We start from the raw sequence: 22,524 nt of genomic DNA, 5'->3' as shown, positions 1-22,524 counted from the left end.
AATGATTCTTTTTTCTTACCTCACCCCAAATTAAGGGCTGGTGCCACCTTTCCCAAATGTCAGTCTAGAGCCCCGTGTTTGTGAGCTTACACACCATTTTAACATTAACTTTAGTGACTAACGAAGTCAAACATAATTACTGCCAACGTGAATAATAATCTTAAGAGCATTTATGTTTAGTATTAGCCAGCACTTTCAGCTTTGAACTAATGTCGACACTCTGTCTCTATTAACATGTTTCATGACATAGAATCATTAATAATCAGGGCACTTGTGACAGGCGTCTTAAACAGTGTGTCGTTGAGGGAGGAAAACCTGTTTGAAATGATAACAAGAGTGTGGTGCTGCTTTTCTCTGTGACTATGTCCCCTAACAGTCAACCAGCTTCCCCGCCGCATCGCGTTTAATGTCAGAACCACATTGTGTTCATTACTTGCTGTTACTGGTGCATCCAAAACAGTAAATACATTATCACGCTTACAGTCCTTTCTGATGCGTGTCTCTAATTCTGTGATCTTCTCCATCAGTCTGACTTCTTCCTTAAATTAAGCACATGTAAAACCCTCTTCCCTGACAGAAGAAGCTAAACTATACATGTGGCATGAGGTGCAGGACACATTAACAAGAGAGGAAGGCATGACATACCTCAGTTAGTGATGTTGTGATAGTAGAGTTGGTATGCAGATGCACAGTGTTGGATTGTTGGAAAAAGTAATAAAATGTAGACAATCACAGGAAAAAAGTGGAGCGTGGAGTCTAATCACTGAGCTATATATAGCTATGAGTAACCACATATTCAACTAAAAGGTAAGGAAACTCACAAAATGCAGATAAGCTACAAACAAACGCTGCATGCTACGTGCCAGAAAATGTACTACAAACCCAGGAGAGAAAAATCTAAAATGTTCCATGTGTGGTTTTTTTGTACCTGTGTGGCCCATAGAAAGTCAAGGCGCAGTTTAAGTTCCAGCTGCCTGGAGTGTAGGGCCAGTGCGGTGGAGAAGACCGTTAGAGAAAGGATGGGCTCCAAACTACTGATCAAACCAGACCTGCATAAAAAAACCCAGGTCTTAATAACTTTATTTTATAATAAGTCCAATCATTGTTTCTAGTCCAAAGTTGTTGAGACCATTGTAAACATTAGAGAAGCCTAACTAGGATATTGCATGCGCTCTTCACATCATTGTGAAAACATTGCCACTTCCACCCAGTTCACTGCCCGGCTGGTTTAGTGCAGAAGTTCCTGCATTTCTTAGCATGTATACTAGCCCCTGCTACTATCAAGGTCTACATAGCAACTAATTTGTCTTGTTTATAAGTATGCAGTGCATAATCTTATCAAATACTTTTACCCCGAAAATCGTCTGAATCCACTGAGCTCCAGAATTGTAATGTATATCAGCAACAGTACTAATAATAGGACCATTTTAGACACCCAGGACACTCGGAGGAAGAGTGCCACTGTCAGTGTGCCCACCATGCAGCATAAAAAAGTGTACTGGGCCCCATCACATGGAAGCTCGGCCATGGTGTGGTTGACCCCACCAGTAGTGTCAATGATAACAATGGCGTGAGTGAAATTGGTGATCCAAAGCCACGGCATGCAGCCCACCTGAAAAAGAGCAACTTGTGTGGTAAGAGAACACATCTCTGACACAAAGTCCCTGTCATATGTATGGAATTAGCATTCACTATACATGTGGCCAACATGCTTAATAGCACTATGTAACATTGGCCAAGAAATTCAGGACGACACAAGGTACAGCTAAGTACCGATCTAAGTACAGCTATTTGATAAAACAATATAAAAAGAAACACTTTAACCTTCACTTAATAATGATGAACAAATAGTATATAATGCCTGGATTTGTTAAGTATTATATAAAATGTGATAATGACTTATTTATAAAAGTTGTTATGAAGTGTTACTTTTTTTGTTATTTCTTCACTATTATCCTTACATCTCTTCTGTCTGTAGTTATTTGGTTACAGTGAATTTTTTGACTGTTACAGTGACCTAGACATATTGGAATAGCTGTTCTGTTTTTATTTTATGTTATATTTTAAATGTGAACAATAACTATGAAATTTGACTCCTGCTTGATGTCCTAGGGCATGTAATGGAATGTAAAAATTGTAAAGACTTACCACACAGGCCTGGGCCACAGCATATACGAGGAGCACAATGAATACACACAGAACTGTTCGGATTTGTAAGGTGAGGCACCCAGGAAAACACTAAGAATGAAAGAGAGAGAGAGAGAGAGAGAGAGAGAGAGAGAGAGAGAGATTATGTATATCCCCAGATTACCAAACCAACAATGAGTTTTATGAAAAAAATTGGTTAATATGTCAAGAATTGAAATAACGATGAAGCCTTTAAAAGGACAGTTTACCCAGACATACAAAATCTGGCATCCTTTATTTACCCTACTATTGTTCATAATGTGTTTCTGTGGAACACAAAATATTGTGAGAAATGTCTCTGTGGTTTTGTTCTGCTGAAGAGACTATCCCTTTTACATAAATGATGAATAAATGTATTGTTTTAAAACTTTTTAATATAATTTAAGCCAAGCATCTGCACACTGGTAAACAAGCTAATATGCCTTAAATAAAATTCAATTAAATTTGTATCGTTTTCATTTTATAAAATGTTTATAATGTATGTCAGATTAATCCATCAAATGCCTTTTACCCTAAAAATGAAGTTAAAAACTTTTACCATTGTACAAAACTAAAAATCTTATGAATATTCAAATTTTACTTCTGTAAGTCTGACATTAATTGTTGAATTGGACTCATGACCTTCAAATTACCTGAACTCTGGTGATGTGCAAATACATAATACATGCCACTAGAAAACAAATGCAGAAAACCAAGAGTACCAACACGACAGTCCCCCTAAAAACATGGAAAACAATCAGAATCAGCGCTAGTCCTTCAATCGTAAGATTATCAATTGCATGAAATGTTTTTTTTATGTAAAAGTTATTGCAGTCAGACGAATAGCATACTGTGGTATGATGAGTAGGTAGAGGAGGCCAAACATCGCAGCGAAGAACAGAGACAGCACCACAGCGCCAGTGAAATACTCATCATTCACCTGATGATACTGCAAGAGAACCAAACCACACAATTAAACTAAAAATAACTATTTTCACAGTTAACATTAACCTCTTCAGCTCTGGTGCAAATTATGTATTTTACCTGCATTTAAAAGAATGCCCTACCCAAAAATTGTTTGTGGCAATTTTCTAAGAACAAGACAATAAGACTAATGAACATATCAGCATCTGTATTTTTAACAACTTCAACTCATATTATGAAAAAATAAATCAATCTTCTGTGCTTATCAAACATTTTTAAAGCCCAAAATTCACACTGTCAAATAACCTCCAAAGGGCAAAACCAAGGACATAAGCATGCAGATTGCCATGCGTGGGTCGTCATCATTGATTTTGAAATATTTCCACACTGCTAAGCGAGAATCAAGCGTTAAGAGAGAGTGATTTACATGTTAAGTCAATGCAAAGATCTACTTGCGGTGCAATGAAAAATCTGAACTTTGGCGAAAATTTGCGCCGCATTAACCAATCAAGATCCTGCTCTAGTAGTGATGTGATTATGACATAGCGAGTGGAGGCAGAAATCTGAAACAACAATGAAGGACTGCGCCTCTGAAGGATCTGATGGACCCAGACACGACGCCGAACGAGTCTACGTCTATCTTCAGACTTCCATACCACATAATGCGCAGCTACCTGCTCAACAAAATCCATGTCCGCCATTTCGGGGCCGCCTGCCAGAAGCCCCTCCAATGACGCGAATTTCACTCGCGAATGTAGCCAATTCCATGCGTAAATGAAGTGAGTAAACTCAAAATGTTCAAACGTCCAACTACACACGAATAGCGCGATTTAGGTGTAGCGGTTTTAGCTGCATGTTAAAATAATGACGAGCTTAGCTCACCAAATAAATTCTCCACCAGATCTGTCTAGATCAAATTAATGAACTGAGTTATTTAAACATCAGTACAGTCAAGGAATTAGTTTAGCTCAATGTACAATATGTATAATAATCGTTATTAAATATACATATTTTACAGTCTCTGATTAGTAATGTACAGTATAACAATATTGGTATTCATTCGTCCAGCGAATGCATCAATTATTAATACACTTTACGTTATCTCATGGCCATAAGTTACGTTACTTCACTAAACAGAGGCTGGAGCAGAGGTATCCTGGATCTAACACGGTTGAATTGACTTTGCGTTGTGAGCATTGATCACAGAAACCCATCACAGATGAATATATGGTTGTTTATTAAACTATATCTAAATGGTACACTTAACAATCGCAAATACAAACAAACACACAACATGAATACACATATGGAGAGAGGAGAGATAGAAATGTGAGAAGAATAGATTGTGAGAGTAGCATGGAGAAGCATCTGAACAACAATAAAACATCTTTAACAGAGGCACAAACTTAACGCAGCTATTCTATGAATAGGACGGAATACTTGCGAGCTCTGTGCTGTATTTGTATCCGTAGCGTTTGGAGGGATGGCAAGGTTGCAATTGGTTTCAGGATGCGATCTCGATGGAAAAGTTCTGGCCTCGTGGCTCAGTGGTAGGCCGCAGTCCATTGTTCCTGCTCCCACCCCCCCGATGGGGGTGAAGGCAATCTCCGAAGAGACTCCAAGAACTGGTTTCTGGTCGAGGCAGGTCCAAAGGTGAAAAACAAGGAAGAGCCGAGCGAAGAGAGAAGTGATCTCTTATTTAGGTTGTGAGGAGGTCACGCCCTATAGCTGTGACTGACCCAATCAAACGGTGGCACCTTTGGAGGGAAAGTAATTTGTCTTTGTCTGTGGAAGGTGATGGGGGTCTTCTCATAAAACTTAGCTGAAATTCTTTTGATTTTGATAAGTGACTCTGGACAAACTACAAATGCAAACAGAGTCTTCTCATATCTCCTTTTGCTTGCTTTGAAGCTTCGGAGTAGTAAATACCCCACGGAGAAGCAAAAGGGTTTGCCCTTTGATGATGGCAATCAAGGAACCAGTGGGGGGGCGGGGGGGGGGGTTATGGTATTCCTCTCAATGATCCATACACTACATAGGTGTGAACACTCTATGACATTGTGTCTGCAACGGCAGGTGTCTCTGTGTACACTGGAACGTTCTGTCAATTAGGTCACGTGAGGTATCGGTCTTTGGTATCAGGGAATTTTTACGAGTACGAGTACATGAGCTTGGTATCGGGCCCGATACCGATACTAATGGTTAGAGCGTTGGGCTCGTGATCAGAAGGTTGCCGGTTCTAATCTCAGTGCCAGCAGGTCATGACTGAAGGGCCCTTGAGCAAGGCACCTTACCCCTGATTGCTCTGCAGTAATGTGCCACTGTAACAAAACACTACTTGTATATCCACTATTTCATTGTATTCTAGAAGTGTATGTATAAGAATATAGACAAAACATGTATTAATGTAATTGTCTATTGGAAATATGTTTAATCTGTTCTATATTTATTTCTATTTATTAAAAATTACAACATGAATTATCAATTTGCCACTTCTATAAATCAATTACTTAAAATAAAACACTAATCCCTTTACTCTACTCTTACTCTAATGTATCATGATACACTAATGATTCATTATTACTTAATACAAAAAAATATTTAATATTACAAAACAAAATAACTCCACATGATGTTTCTCTCTCTGTGCCATTTGTTGCTTTCAGACAATGATGTGTGTATTTAACCATTTCTGGGCATGGCTGCACAATGTAATGCCGAGATACACAACAATATGTTTTAAATTTTAAAAAGTAAATTAAAATAAATCATGATCATTTTCTAAAGTATGTTTTCATAGGTGTTAATCGCTTCATTTTTGTTGGAAGAAAAAACAACTACCACACTGTAGCGAAGACCTACTGTTATTGGATGAGAAACCGAACCGTGTATTGGTCAAGTAACATTATGTAAACTGCAATTAAAAGAACTGCACCGATGCAGATCTTATATCATAGCAATCTATCAATAAATGCACACACACACACACCTTGTACTCTCTGATGTTCGCTCTGCTCGGCGCCCCTGCGGATTGAAAAACGTGCTGAATCCGTGTAGACTCAGATCAGGGGAGGAGCCGAAACTTGACGCAGCGCCGCCGTTACAAATTAGTTTTTAAAGGGGACTGAAGCGATCACAAATTAATTAATCAAATAATTTTTAGGGGGGCTGGGCAGAAGTTTAGGCTGAAGCCCCCCTAAAAAGGGCCTAGTGACGCCCCTGCTGGTATCGGTGCATCCCTAGTTTAAACTAATGCATATGCCACTATCAGATGCAGAGAAGTTAATTCATTCATTAATGACATCAAGACTAGATTATTTTAACACATTAGGTGGTTGTCCTGTAGGCTTATTACAAAAACTCCAGCTAGTTCAAAACACAGCAGCTTGAGTTCTTACACGAACAAAAAGTATGAAAGTATGGGCCCTACTCCTTAGTACCTGAGTGAGCTTCTCTTATATTTCAGTCCTTCACGTTTACTACGCTATCAGGGCTCCGGTCAGTTGGTACTACCTAGAATCCTAAAATCAAGTGCAGACACACTATCAATTTAAATCTAGTTTAAAAACGCATCTTTTCAACCTTGCATACACAACACTTCCATAATACATATCCACTAAAGGTAATTAGGCTGCATTAGATATAGTAACCGGAACCAAGAACACTTCCCATAACAACGGAAGCACTTGTTGCATCAAAGATTGTAGAATGGTTAGTCTACTCTCTGTCTTTTCTCATTGTTCCTAAGTTACCATAGCAAGCTGGATGCAGACCATGCCCAGAACAGATGGTACAACTGAGAAAGGGAAGCAGCGACCCGACAAGTCCTTACTACGAATTTTCAACTGCAATTACAACATTAATGATAGTATTAAACCTATAATCTACCTTTTTTACCATTAAATGGATTTACCATTTATGTTTTATGTATGTGGCCGTGTGTGTTCACTTTGTGGTTTCTACTTGCATTACTGTAAGGTTTTGCTCATAGTCAATATGTTTCATGTTATGCTGCTTTGTAACAATGCAAATTTTAAAAACCACTATATAAATGAAAGTGAAGCCCCCCTAAAAAGGGCGGCAATATAAATAGAAAGTGCTTCTTTCATCCTTCCCTGAGGATGGTACTCCTATGGTGGTACTAGGTGATTTCAATATCCACATTGGAAAGCCACAGGCTGCTGACTTCATCAACCTGACCGCATCTCCTCGAGCAGGTTTCCACATCAGCAACCCACAAGTCTGGAAACCATCTAGATCTGATCTTCACAAGGGACTGCTCCACTCATCACTCTCAGGTCACCCCGCTGCACACATCTGATCACTTCTTCGTCACCCTCGACCTCAACCTGTCTGCTCCGGACATCACAGATGTCTTATCGATGGTCACTTTCCGGCGCAATCTGCGGTCCCTCCCTCTCTCCTGTTCATCCTCCACTGTCTTCTCTGCACTCCCCCCTCTGATGAGCTCTCTCTTTTGAATACAGACAATGCCACAGACACTCTGTGTTCCACACGTTCATCCTGCTTGGACAACCCTCTTGCATCTGGACCAGCCCGTGCACCCCCATCGGCTCCCTGGTTATGAATGGCGTTGCAATGGTTTGAGTCCTACCTCTCAGGTAGGTCATTCAGAGTATCCTGGAGAGATGAGGTCTCCGCGTCCCAACAGCTCAACACGGCGGTGCGACAGGGCTCAGTGCTTGGACCGCTACTCTTCTCCATTTACATGACATCCCTCGGCTCGGTCATTCAGAAGCATGGCTTCTCCTATCACTGCTATGCCGGCGACACACAACTGTACTTGTCATTTCAACCGTCTCTGCTCGCATCGCGGCATGCCTGAGTGACATCTCGCTTTGGATGAGGGATCATCACCTGCAGCTAAACCTTGCAAAAATGTAACTGCTTGTGATACCAGCCAACCCAAAGATTCACCACAACCTTGCCATTCAACTAGGCTCATCAACTATTACACCGTCCAGCACAGCCAGAAACTTGGGGTGGTAATCGATGATCGGCTTAACCTCACGAGTAATGTTGCCAGCACCACACGGTCCTGTTGATTCATCCTCTACAACATTAGGAAAATTAGACCTTTCCTATCGGAGCACTCTACGCAAGTCCTAGTCCAGGCTCTTGTCTTGTCCAAACTGGATTATTGTAATGCGCTTCTGGCTGGACTTCCTGCTTGTACAATCAAACCTCTCCAGATGATCCAGAATGCGGCGGCAAGAGTGGTCTTCAATGAACCGAAGAGAGCGCATGTAACTCCGCTCTTCATCAGGTTACACTGGCTCCCTGTTGCCGCCCGCATAAAGTTCAAAGCTATGCTCCTGGCCTACAAGACCACCACCGGGTCCGCACCATCGTATCTCCACACGCTAATGCAGATCTATGTTCCGATGAGTGATGCAATGACATTACTAAATGGGCCCTGGAATACTTCCAGAAACCACTATCGGTAAACCCAATCCGCCGTGCCTTCATGCAAAAAGGAAGCCATATGTGAACATGGTCCAGAAAAACCGTCGTGTCCTGTGGGCCAATGCTCATATAAATAGGACTATAACAAAGAGTAACAGTGTTCGATGGTTAGACAAGTCCAAATTTGACATTCTTGTTGGAAATCACTGACGCGTGTCCTCCGGGCTAAAGAGGAGGGAGACCTTCCAGATTGTTATCAGCGTTCATTTCAAAATCCAGCATCTCTGATGGTATGGGGGTGCATAAGTGCATACGGTATTGGCAGCTTGCATATTTTGGAAGGCTCTGTGAATGCTGAAAGGTATATAAAAGTTTTAGAGCAAAATATGCTTCCCTTCAAATGACGTCTATTTCAGGGAAGGCCTTGTATACTTCAGCAGGACAATGCAAAACCACATACTGCAGCTATTACAACAATATGGCTTCGTCGTAGAAGAGTCCGGGTACTGAATTGGCCTGCCTGTAGTCCAGATTATTCACCTATCGAGAACATTTGGCGCATCATTAAACAAAATATACGTCAAATACGACCACAAACTCTTCAGTAGCTGGAAACCTATATAAGGCCAGAATGGGACCAAATTCCAACACCAAAACTCCAGCAACTCATAGCCTCAATGCCCAGACGTTTTCAAGCTCTTTTGAAAAGAAAAGGAGATGCTGCACGATGGTAAACATGCACCCGTCCCAACTTATTTGATACCCGTAGCAGGCATTACATTTTAAATGCTAATTTAGTGCCATAAAAGTGAAAACTTTCTCAGTTTAAACATTTTCTATGTTCTATTGTGAATAAAATATTGCCTCATGTGATTTGAAATTCCTTTAATTTAAAAAACGTCCCAACTAGAATTATGGTCTACTGCTTTGGCCAATATTTCTTAGCATGTATTGAATGGATACCATTAGGATCACAAGGGATCTACATAAAAAATGAACAATACCAGAAGAATGTGAGCGTGATATAGTAACGAAGACATGTTTAAATTAACCTTTTCATGCATAGAGGTCCCAACAGTAAACAACTATTCAAAAGCTGTCAAGTCAAGTCAGCTTTATTTATATAGCGCTTTTGAAATTTTCATTGTTACAATGCAGCTGTACAAGAAAACATTGACTATAAGCAAAACATATAAGGTTATGCAAGTCAAAACACAGGTCAAATATCAGACAGACTATAAATTCCTATATGCAGGGTTAATTAAATAAAACTATAACATTCTAGCAGCCAGGCAAACAGTGCAAAACAGTATGCAAACGGTGGCGAGTAACCCAAAACTCCATTGGAGGATAAAAAAACTCAGAGAGATACCATACCCATCCAGGGGATTTCAGTGTCCTCTGGCAAAAGCTGCACCCTCTGCACAAGCTCGACAGTGCTTGCACAACAAGGTAAAATAAAAAAATAATTCGATTTAAGATAATCATTAATAATTTTGTAGAGTGGCCCCGTCCTTTGTCCAGCTCTATCATCACAGCATTTGTCAGGTCTGGGCATGGACTGCATCCTGCCCGCTCTAGTAACCTTGGAACAATGAGACAAGACTGGCTAAGAGTAGAGTACTGTTCTGCACTCTTTGATCCATCAAATGCATCAGTTGTTATTGGAAGTGTTGCTGGTTCCAGTTGATCTAACTAGTGCAGCCTAAACCTTCGGAATATATATATTATGCTAGTGTAGTGTATGCATAGATTAAAAAAAATGCGTCTTTAGTCTAGATTTAAACTGACAGAGTGTGTCTGCCTCCCAGACAGTGCAGGGAAGACTGTTCCAAAGTTTAGGCTCTAGATAGGAAAAGGATCTGCCGCCTTGCACTTGATTTTGAAATTCTAGGTATTACCAACTGACTGGACGCCTGAGAGCGAAGTGCACGTGAAGGACTGTATTTGAGAGAAGTTCACTCAAGTAGTGAGGAGCTAAACCATGCAGGGCTTTATAGGCAATAAGCAGGATTTTAAGGTTAATGCGATGCTTTATAGGTGACCAGTGCAAGAAGACAGAATGGCATAACCAATGGTCTCACATCGGAGTACACACAAAATGCACAACATACATTTTGCGATATGCAAATGCGCTACATGCGATTATCATTTCTCCCAAACATCATAAAATACTGTGTGTGTCCCCCGGACTAGCAAACATAAAATAATGCGTAAACCTCTCAAAGGTAATTTAATTAACGTTAAACTAATTAAACATGAACAAAATACAGATAATCAACTGTTACGACTCGTATTGCGAAATATTAGATCTCGCTCTTATAAAGCACTTTTTGTTAACGATATGATAACAGATCATAAAATAGACATGCTCTGTCTAACAGAAACATGGCTAAAGCCAGATGATTATATTGCTTTAAATGAGTCTGTCCCCCAAGATTATTATTATAAACATAAGCCTCGCCTAAAAGGCAGAGGGGGAGGTGTTGCTGCACTTTACAGTAACTCTTTTAGCATTTCCCAGAAGTCTAATCCTAAATACAATTCTTTTGAAGTCATGGTACTTCATGTATCAGCACCTAATACTAAGGATAAAACATCCTTAAAATGTAGGGTCTAGCATGCATGTAGTTGATTTAGATGATCTAATGATTTTAGCATTTAATAGCAATTTCTCCTTAGGGGCGTTGTAGTTAGTCGTTTGTGTAGATCATACATGTTACCGTATGATAGATTAAAGGGTGCCCGGCCCTTTAAGAATAAAAGCCCTTTCCACTTCCCGGAACTCACGTGAGAGTATCCGCTACGTTGTACGAGTGTACTGGTGGTGTGGCGGCACATGTTAATAATGTGCTGTTCCTGGCTAATGTGTTTTATCCTAAGAGACACAACAGTTTGTTCAGCGGATTTCACTTCTGGTTGCAGTTATATTTTTTCTATAATATCTTGGATTTTATTTGTGAAATAGCTCATAAATTCATCACTGCTATTCTGGTATACAGAATCAGTCACTGAGGATTTATTTTTGGTCATTTTTCGTGCCGCTTTCTTTAGAGCCTGAGTGTGTTCATTATACAACAGTGTCGGGCTGTCATTTTTAATCTTCTTTAAGCACAGAGGAGCAACTGTGTCTAGCGTTTCCAAGAAGGTGGCGTTAACATTTTCAATGGTAAAGTCAAGAACTTCAACGTTATTACTCATGCTAGAGATTTGAGACAATTCAGGCAAATTATCAAGAAATGCACCTTTTGTAGTCGAAGATGTTCTACCAATACAATCATCCCATCACTGCTCCAGACCAAACTGACCCAGCTCTCTGTCCCTAGCTCTGTCTGTCAATGGATCACCAGCTTTCTGACAGACAGACAACAGTTAGTCAGAATGGGCAAAATCATGTCAGACAGCCGCGCCATCAGCACTGGTGCCCCACAGGGATGTGTTCTCTCCCCACTGCTCTTCTCCCTGTACACCAACGACTGCACCTCTAAAGACCCCTCCGTCAAGCTCCTGAAGTTTGCAGACGACACTACTGTTATTGGTCTCATCCGGAACGGTGACGAGTCTGCGTACAGACAGGAGGTGGAGCAGCTGGCTCTATGGTGCAGGTACAACAACCTGGAGCTGAACACGCTCAAAACAGTGGAGATGATAGTGGACTTTAGGAGAAACCCCCCTGCACTTCCCCCACTCACCATCATGAACAGCACTGTGATTGCAGTAGAGTCATTCAGGTTCCTGGGCACCACCATCTCTCAGGATCTGAAGTGGGACACTCACATCGACTCTATTTGTAAAAAAAGCCCAGCAGAGACTTTACTTCCTCCGGCAGCTGAGGAAGTTCAACCTGCCACAGGAGCTGCTCGTACAGTTCTACTCAGGTGTTATCGAATCCATCATCTGCACCTCCATCGCCGTCTGGTTCGACTCAGCCTCCAAAACTGACCTCGGAAGACTACAGCGGATAGTCCGGACTGCAGAGCGAATCATTTTCACTACTCTTCCTACACTTAAAGAACTGTACTCATCCAGAATGGGTAAAAGGGCTCACAAAATTACCCTGGACCCCTCACACCCAGCACACTCTCTGTTTGAACTCTTACCATCTGGTCGACGCTACAGAGCACCGAGCACTAAAACATCCAGACACAGGAAGAGCTTCTTTCCTCAGGCCATCTACCTCATGAACAGTTAAAAGTTCACCTTTTGCAATAAATGTGTGCAATATTTTTGTGCCAGATTTTTCGTATATAGCACCTTAAAATGTGTATATTTTAAACACCTGTAGATATCTCATATAATCTGTATATACATATCATACACCCTACAGTGCAATAAATGTGTGCAATACTTTCCCTCAGACATTTCACATATATAAACTCATAACTTGTATATTTTAATATGTCACACTGCACTTTCACCTTTGTGTGCTTAACTTTTATTTTTATTCTGTACTTTCGTTGCCTTTGTTGATTGTTACTTGTCTTGTAACCTTACTTGTGTACTGGAAGCTTCTGTAACCAAGACAAATTCCTCGTGTGTGTAAGCACACCTGGCAATAAAGCTTGTTCTGATTCTGATTCTGATTCTGATATTTGTAACTAGGGGTTTGATTTGCAGCCATAGGGTAGTGAAGCAAGCATGATACCACATAATGATCTGAATTTATGTTGTCCACATTTATTCCGTTAGACAGTATTAAATATAAAGTATGATTACGAAGGTGAGTGGGTCCTGACACATGTTAAGTGGAAAATGAAACCGTGAAAATCTTATTTTTTCATGCCCTTAGAGCATTAAAAACCCACAGTAAAGGAATCCTGACTGAAGTTATCAGTCTGGTTCATCAGTCTGTCATTGCTTAGTCTTACATGTATTCTTACTTCTGCATTTCAGAGTATTCATGTGTAATGGAAATTTTCTAGTCTAGCTTCTTGATGTGTCTATCTATATGTTTATGAAGTTTTTATCCATGTTTTCTTCTCTATGTTATCATGTTTTTCTCTATACACGTCATACCACTCTGCCTTTGCATTCGAGCAGAGGCCAAGATGTTCTGTTTGGAATAACGGGCATCACTTCTCGGAAACCAGCTCGGGATTCTGGCTAGGGGGCAAAGGGAGGGGGTTTTCACGTTTTAATATATAAACTCTGGGTGCAGAAGGAAAGAGTGCCTTTGCTCTGCACCATGCTCATTGCTTATGATGCAGATTAAACGACAATAAAATACTTTGCAAAGTACCTGATGTCTCTGTATATTGCGTTTGTCAAAATTTACTCACCTTGATTAAGGAATAAGAAAATTCCACAACAATTTGGCGACGAGGATGGGATCACAAGGCTGACGGAGAACGGACTAGAGTTGACTGATCATCCTGGACATAGCAAATCCAGCTCTAACCCCATACAGGGATGAGAGAACTCTACTCCGGACCCCAAGCTGACGTGATCCCAAAAGAACTCAGTGCAAGGCACAAAAAGGAAAAGTGGTGAGTCAGGTAGATTTCTGAACAGTCTGGAACGAAAGGGGAGACTACTTAGCGCTAAACAGTCTGGGGGACTGATTAAAACAGTCTGGTTAAAGAGGGGAGACTACTCCGAATCGAGAGATTCTAAACAGTCTGGGGGACTGCTTAAAACAGTCTGGTTAAAGAGGGGAGACTACTCAGAATCGAGAGAGATTCTAAACAGTCTGGGGGACTACTAAGAAATGATATGGATAAACCAACATACAGAGAAATGAGGAAAAGGTGGGGAACGGGAAGTTTACAAGGTGTACCCTATTTAATAGGAAAAGCTAACTTTCCAGAAAACGGTAAATTAAGGACCACAAAATTAGAGAAAATAAGAGAACACATGGGGAAAAAGGACATATTTAAAATGTCTACAAAAGAAAGGGAAAAATATGACGAAGCGTGTAAATGTTTAGAATTATGGGAAAAGGAAGCAAATAGACGTGACTATGTTTTTAAAGAAATGGCATTTGAAGAACTGCCACCACCGAAAACTCCATTGTACCCTGTTTTGCTTGAATATAATGATTTAACCCCTCTGTCTTCTTTACCCCCATCTATGATTGAGTACAAACACCAACCGGAGGATGATTGTGTCCCTCCTCACCGACATCTGAACCCGATCGAGGCAGCTCCAGTGCCCCCACCAGTATCTCCACCAGCACCAGTGCCGTCTCCACCGCAGCCCGTGGTGCGTCAAAAGCAAGAAAGAGCGCGTCCAGCACCGACAAACAAAGAACTTTTGACATTTTGCAAAGAATTCTCACCCTCAATGAAAGAATTAGAGAGACTGTTGAAAGTCAAACTGAAACCATCTGACCTGAGAAAGCTACAGTGTAAATGGCCTGTGGAGGAAGTATTTAAAGAACATTCTGGACTTCAACCTGATTCAGACGGACCAGACATTGGTCCGTTCGAAGGACATCTCAGATCCACTTTTTTGCGGAACCTCAGAGAAGAGCTGAGACGAGAAGTGGAAAAATCGTGCATCGAGCCAGATCGTGCGAGAATGAGTGAGATCGTCCGTCATGCTGTACACGCCGAAAGACAAACAGGCAAGAAAGAGCTTCAGAAGAAAAACACACAAGATAAAGAACTCCACATGGCTCTAATGAATATCGGAGGAGAACACGGAAGAATAGGAAGATGGCGAGGGAGAGGAGGTTTTAAACCCTCTGGCATGTATGGAGAGAAGTGTTTCAATTGTGGAAGAACGGGGCACTGGCGAAATGATTGTCCTGAGCCTCGGAGATCGCGGAGGTCAAGAGAAAAGGTAGATGGAAGTGAGGAGGTGAGGCATCATTCCGAGGGTGGTGAGTATGATTTCCCTTAGCATATGCAATGAAGAAATGCTTTTTCCTACTGTATGCAATGAAGATCTGCTTAGCTCACATTCCATGATGAATGAAACCGCTTTCCGAACTTTGCTAAAATGCACAATGCTTGTGTGCAACAAACCGCTTGAATTTTTGATAGATTCAGGGGCAACAAATAGCCTACTGTGATTCGCAAGAAGTGTTTAAATTTGCCAGAGTCTAAACTAGCTGTGTTTTCCCTAAATGCTAGTGGCTCTAATGTAAAATAATTTATGTCAAAAGGGTGCAATGTGAGTTGGGAAGTGTCAAATATCAACACAGGTTTCTCATGTCTGACTGCTGCCCGATTCATTTGCTGGGCAGAGTCATAATGTGTATGATGACAGATTGAGCATGATACCAACACGACCCGAGTGCAGCGCTCGTACAGCTGTACGATGTAATATTGAATTACGTAAGTACGATGTAGAAAGTATTGCCTCACAGAGCCTCATGACGTTGATTACAGTGGTGTGGGGAGCTGTGGGTGTTTTGCTGACAAATATGCGCACGCCATAGAATGGGTTAAAAGGGACGACGTGCAATATTCAAATTTGTTGCATGCCCATCATGAGAATCATGCCTGTCTGTCAGCAACAAGGGGACTTGAAGTGTTTTCACACACAAAAAAGATTAATGATTAGTATTGACATACCAGAAATTTTGGGAAAGGTGCCCGTACAACTGTTGATAACAGGAAAATATTATGTTTGGTTGATTAGGAACTGTGAACCTGTTGTGTGATAACGCCCAAGGGTAATTTTCGTCCACGCAAACAGCAATTCCCCCTCAAAACAGAAGCCTCAAATCAGAAGACCTCAATGGCATAAGGCCGATATTTAATGAGTTTCTCAAAAAAGGCATAGTTGTGCCATGTCCAAATATACCGGTGCGCAGGCCTTTGTTTCCAGTTTAAAAGATAAGAGAAAAGTACAAAAAGTAAATGTCTCAAGTCCAGCTGGCAAAACGATTTGTTCATTTTTAGGTCACGAAATTACTGACCGCGGCAGACAGCTGTCCGCAAAGCGTGTCTGCAATTACAGACATCGCAAGTCCAAAAGCAAAGAAGCAATTGATATCATTTTTAGGGACCATTTCTCTGCTCAGACAGCAGAGCTCATTGCACTCACACACGCATGCAAATTAGCAAAGAATAAAAATGCATACATTCACACAGATAGTAGATATGCATTTGGTGTAACTCATGATTTTGGCACACTGTGTAAACACAGAAACTTTTTAAAAGCTGATGGTAAAAACATTCTTAATCACACCGGTTGCTGATATGCTATCTGCCATTATTCTCCCAATTGCCATTGTTGTGTGTGACTCTGACACACACACTTTTGTATCTGAAACAATTTTTGCAGGAAGCCGACGAGCTGACCTTGCAGCAAAGCAAGCAACATCAGAGACAGACAGATTGTCTCCAGAAATCACTAACAAAACTCTTTCTCTTGCAGAGATGCAAACATTTTGCAGAACCAGCTGAGCGTGCACTCTGGAAGGAGTGCTCATGTAAATACACAGACAATGTTTGGGGGGGCCCAAATGGCCTCACCTGTTTGCCAAAACATTTTTCCCTGCTTTTGCAATTTTGACACGTGGTCTAGACCACGTGTCAAAAGGGGGGATGTTACAAGCAATGTGTTTTTGTGTTTTTTGCTCTCAAAATTTTTGTGCAGGTCAAAAGAGCAGTAGCAAATGGAGCTGACAAATCAATACACAGCTTCCAGGAAGTCGTAGGAAAGACACACCTCCCACTGCAAAAAGGTCCAAGGAGTGGCAACTCCAACCATAGGCCCATCAAAATGGCATCCACAATGGCTCTTCGCAATGGTCGTGCTGACTGAAGCGACAGGAGGGGCACTATTGGTGCTCGCAAAGGGAATCAACTGTTGAGTCGGGGACGCATCGAACCCCGAGAAATTAGAGATTATAGAATTTTGTTTTTGTGCAACACTATATTCCAAGTTTAATAAAATGGTATGGGGAGGGACAGTGTTACCCTAATTCTGCTAGGTACTGGGGAACAAATATGTATTTGTGTAGAGGTACGTGTACCTCAGGTGATGTGGTGGATAAGGCAACAAAATTTGAAAATGTGGGCCATTATGTCCCCTGGGACGGCCAAATAAAAAGGCAAAGGAGAAAGTTTTAGACTAGCTGTAACTCAGAAAAATTTTAGTTATGAGGGAACGGGAGCAACTTCCCAAATAAGAGTGGAAATATGGAAAGTGACGAAGGCTGAAGCAGGTGGTGTTACCGATTCTAGTGGGATTTTAAGAACTGTTTAGATAGAAGAATGAAACCTGTAAGAGAAAGGGCGTTGCTCATCTTACATGGTCAAAGTATAAAGATTTTGGTTATCATATATGATAAAAGGGGGGAATGTAATGGAAATTTTCTAGTCTAGCTTCTTGATGTGTCTATCTATATGTTTATGAAGTTTTTATCCATGTTTTCTTCTCTATGTTATCATGTTTTTCTCTATACACGTCATACCACTCTGCCTTTGCCCTCGAGCAGAGGCCAAGATGTTCTGTTTGGAATAACGGGCATCACTTCTCGGAAACCAGCTCGGGATTCTGGCTAGGGGGCAAAGGGAGGGGGTTTTCACGTTTTAATATATAAACTCTGGGTGCAGAAGGAAAGAGTGCCTTTGCTCTGCACCATGCTCATTGCTTATGATGCAGATTAAACGACAATAAAATACTTTGCAAAGTACCTGATGTCTCTGTATATTGCGTTTGTCAAAATTTACTCACCTTGATTAAGGAATAAGAAAATTCCACAACACATGTCTTGTTGGATGACCTGGTTTGTTGATTTTGGATTGTTTCTTGTTTCATGTACCTCTGCTGTTTGCCCTGACCATTGCCTGATCTCTTGTTTTATGATTGTTGTCTGCCTTACAAGACCTCAGACTGTTCTTTTTTTGGATTAATAAAACTGCGTTAAGATCTACTAATTTTTGCCTCGGAGCAATGCGTATCAGATATTTTATCTAATTCAGTACGTACTGTCACAGCACTGCCGGCACCACGGGGGAGCACCCGCAGGCCATACCCTCCACAGTGGGTTGTTGTGCAACAACAACAGTTAAAAAAAAATGTAATACCTACTGAAAATTAAGAAAAATGTTTTAACATATAAATAATTTTAAACAAATAGAAATAAAGAAAAATGGTAGCCCGTGTGTTTATTTTGGTTTAAAAAAGATGAATCTACGTATGTGAATGGTTGTTGTGATGATGCGTCATAATGCATCGTATTAACATATACGCACAAAGTCAGAGTGTAGGAGCTGCTACAAATTAGTAAGTGCTTGTTGTCACAGCATTTTATAGATCACATATAAAACATAGACATCAGAAAATAGCTTGTCTGTGGCGGTGCTTCTGCTTCAGCAAGGCCATCAGATTCAGAATGTACCAGAACTCTGTCGAGTCCTTCTCAGCTAACACCACCTAACTGTTACATAATCCACAACTCAACCACATATCGGCTCAATTTCCAAAGAGAACATACATCCTCAGGCCGTGGATGATCTCGGGATTGATCAACCCAATCAAGTTATATTACGATAGTTTTCTACTCCCATTTTTAGTGGCAGAAAACATGCTTTTGTTTCTAGTTGGTATACTAATCGAGACTGGCTTGAGTATAGCGTTAAGGCCGTTGCAGCGTTTTGATTTTGCTGTCTGCTCTGATTTTCGACGCAACCTGTGTGAATTCTCTCTTCACTGCTTAATTTCTTTAAAAAACAAAAGGCCCAGTTAGTTCCGCTGAATTTTGAAAAGGACCTTACTTGTAAATGTACAGCCGAATGGAAGAACACAATTTTAAGGAGGTTTAATGTTCGCACGCGGCGACTTCAGCCTTTCAAAAAAGGTACTTTTCACTTTTTGCAGGCCTGAATGAAAATGAGCATTAAATTATGGCATATAACTGTCAACCGGTTGATTTTGTTGACTGTGGTAATATCGTTTAATTTGTGTCGTTGTTTGTATGTACCGAAAAATTTGCCAGCATCCTTTACGAGTTGTTTAAGTGCCCTTGCACACATCATGTAGTTTTGACCCATTTTGTATTAATAATGCTGATTGTGTGGCCTCCGGTTGGGAGCTACTTGCCCTCCGGTTAATTGTGGTCTGGCGCCGACTCTGGGTCACAGTAGGCAGTTTTAGACACAGAGAAGATATGTATACAGTGCAAACATGAAATATAAATATAGGAAATAGAGAGTGACCAGTAGTCTGCCAAGGGCTCCCTCTGTTGATTGTAAGAATAGGAAATATAATCAAATGTTAAAGCAGTCTAGCTACATTCTGGACGTTCACAATGTTAACAGGACATGATAGAGTTCTTGGGTAAACCTTGTCATCGTTGTTAAAGATCTATCTTTTTTACATATACCTTTTTTTACTATCCACCGTCGTGAAATAACCTATCATGTTTTAAGTGCATGAGTGTAGAGAGAGCTCAGGATAATCCGGTTAGCAGCTTTATGTCTTTAGTCAGGCTTTATTGAGTTTCCTAGACAGCTTTTTATCTTACAGGATAACCTGACCAGGATCTTATGGTAGCTTTACAACTTTTAACCTCCTGAAACCTGTGAAAGTGTTGTAGTGGTATTGTAAAGCTATGTTTTGTGAGTGGCATGTCTTATTGTACTGTATATGCTTAGTTCTCACCCTGTGCTCCCGCTCAGAGTCTTTATACATGAGTGTGAAGAAGTGCAGGTCAGCTGTGTCAGACTCTGTCTGCCGGGCCTCAATCAGGCGGCTGATATAACGGTTTACTCTTGCTCCCGGACTGCTTTGAGTGGCATTTGCTGATACTGAAGTCCGGTTTCCGAGCTTCTCTGGTGCCGAGCAAAGCACCCTTTTCTGCCAGAGAAACAGAGTTTGACAAGTCTAAAAATCTGACAATTACCACACTGTTAAAAAAAGAGTAAGTGACAGCAAAATACAGCTGCAACATTTTGACGGTCATGGCCTTGAACACAAAAGTGTATACAGGGTTAAATAAGTATCAAAAACTGCCCCCTACTTCAGCAGTTTTCTTACACCTCCAAAGATTTCAAAAGTGTTTTCCAAATGTAGGTGGGTATTGTGTGGAAAGAGGGAGGGGTTTACATTAAAAGGGGGTTGTCTTTAAGCTCATAAACAAAAATAATTTGCACACCGGCAAACAAAAAAAACTGTTGAGATAGATACCGAGAGCAGCAGATACAGCGTCTGGAAGTGGAAGACTGCTCCAGTCACCACCAAAAGTTTCAGTGCTCCTTACACAATGATAATGTTTGTAAACAAACTGTCTGCTACCACTATTTATTTCAATAAAGTGAAAGTGAAAGTGACATGTTTGTCAGTTATGGTGAACCATACCTGAAATGTGACCTCTGCATTTAACCCATCCAGAGAGTAGTGAACAAACGCAGAGCAAGTCGTGAACACACGTACACCTGGAGCAGTGGGCAACTATCACTGCAGCGCCCGGGGAGCAAGTAGGGGTAAGGCGCCTTGCTCAAGGGCACCTCAGTCGTTACCTGCCGGCCCTGAGAATCGAACTGGCAACTTTCTGGTCATGAGTCCGACTCTCTAACCATTAGGCCACGACTGCCCCATAAATATTAAATATTATAATATAACGGCCACTGCTATGATTGGATAACAGTTCCAAAAGACAGCAGTGTGCCCTGTGATGTAGATTTCTGTTTGTCTGTTTGACAAGCTACGTGCTAGTTGGAGCCTTCTGTAAACTTGGTTAGAAATGTAGATTACACATTATCAGGACATATAAAGCGATCTCTAACAGAGCAATAGTGGACGCATCTTGCATATATTTTTACTCACATTAGATTCCAGTCGGATTCAATATTGATGGCACAGCATTGCTTTTTAATCTCATTCTTTCTGCAAATCCAGCATTGACATGTGCCTTGTTTACAAAGGAATCCACGGCAAACGAAAAAATGCTCAATGTTTCACCCACGTGAGCAGGAATGTAACATTACTTAAAAATAAACATCAACCACACATTCCTAATAACAAAATCCGAAGGAAGCAACAGTGTTCTTTCACAACCAGGCGTAGCACAATGTTGCAGTTTTGTTGCTCTAAATAAGTAGAAAAGTGAAAAAGTCCTTACTTTTGCCGCTCTCAAGAGCCCTTCGCTAAAGTGACAGGGTTGCCAGATCTTCATAGAAGCAAATAAAGACAAGACATAAAACAAATCTTAAAATGCAAATTGTTTAGATATTTTTTAAGATCAAAAAAATCTCTAAATCATTTTTTATATGGATAAGAACCCTGGAAAGCTTTCCTCAAAAGTCTCAATTTGTGTTAGACAGAAGAAATAATGTACAGAACACAGACTGTGCTGATGTAATTCTTGTAACCAAAATACATTTTGTATATGGGTATATTCCATGCACTTTTCAAACCAACACTTTTAACTAACTTTTAAATACAGACGTGCTCAAATTTGTTGTTAGCCTTACAGCTCATTAAAATAATGCTTTACTCCTCCTGAAGAGTGATGAAATTAAAAGCTATTGTATCATGTATACATGCATGCCTTTGGTACGTCATAGAATAAACGAAAGAAGCTGTGAAAACAGATGAATTATTGCTTATTCTACAAAGATATTCTAAAATGGCCTGGACACATTTGTTGGTATAGAAAAGATCATAAACAATTGGATTGTCATGATATTTCAAACTAATTTTTGTCTTTAATTAGTATCACACATGTATCCAATCTTGTAATCAGTCATTCAGATGATTTAGACGGAGAAAAGTAGTCACTGTGCTGTTATGTATCATTATGTTTCCCACACTGAACATGGACCAGAGAAAGCAAAGGATAAAGTTGTCTGAGGAGCTCAGAAAGAAAATAATAGACAAGTATCGTGAAGGTAAAGGCTACAAGACTATCTCCAGGCAGCTTGAAGGTCCTGTAACAAATGTTGCAAATAATATTAAGAAGTTTAAGGTCCATGGAAGTGTAGCCAACCTCCCTGGGCACGGCATGACTTGACTTGATGGCCGCAAGAGGAAAATCCACCCCAGATTGAACAGAAGGATAGTGCGACTGGTAGAAAAAGAACCAAGAATAATAGCTGAACTCCAAGG

At 40.7% G+C, this 22,524-nt stretch overlaps 1 protein-coding gene across 3 annotated transcripts in view; it reads right to left on the bottom strand.

Annotated features, from left to right (window-relative positions):
- The window catches only part of adcy1b (adenylate cyclase 1b), a 99,780-nt gene that overhangs the window by 16,474 nt on the left and 60,782 nt on the right, over positions 1-22,524 (bottom strand). Inside the window, exons 9-15 of one of the 3 annotated variants that reach the window (XM_079452385.1) lie at positions 21,539-21,586; positions 20,080-20,274; positions 3,018-3,115; positions 2,820-2,904; positions 2,149-2,238; positions 1,353-1,612; positions 929-1,049 (exon numbers count right to left, since the gene is read on the bottom strand). In XM_079452385.1, the coding sequence (XP_079308511.1) occupies positions 929-1,049; positions 1,353-1,612; positions 2,149-2,238; positions 2,820-2,904; positions 3,018-3,115; positions 20,080-20,274; positions 21,539-21,586 (897 nt within the window). The remainder of the gene's footprint in view (positions 1-928; positions 1,050-1,352; positions 1,613-2,148; positions 2,239-2,819; positions 2,905-3,017; positions 3,116-20,079; positions 20,275-21,538; positions 21,587-22,524) is intronic. The other 2 variants (XM_079452386.1, XM_079452387.1) reach the window with 2 other exon arrangements.

This window comes from Barbatula barbatula, assembly GCF_947034865.1.
Source record: "Barbatula barbatula genome assembly, chromosome: 3".
Taxonomy (NCBI): Eukaryota; Metazoa; Chordata; class Actinopteri; order Cypriniformes; family Nemacheilidae; genus Barbatula; species Barbatula barbatula.
The sequence above is the reverse complement of the archived record's forward strand: the minus strand, read 5'-3'. Positions and strand labels throughout refer to the sequence as shown.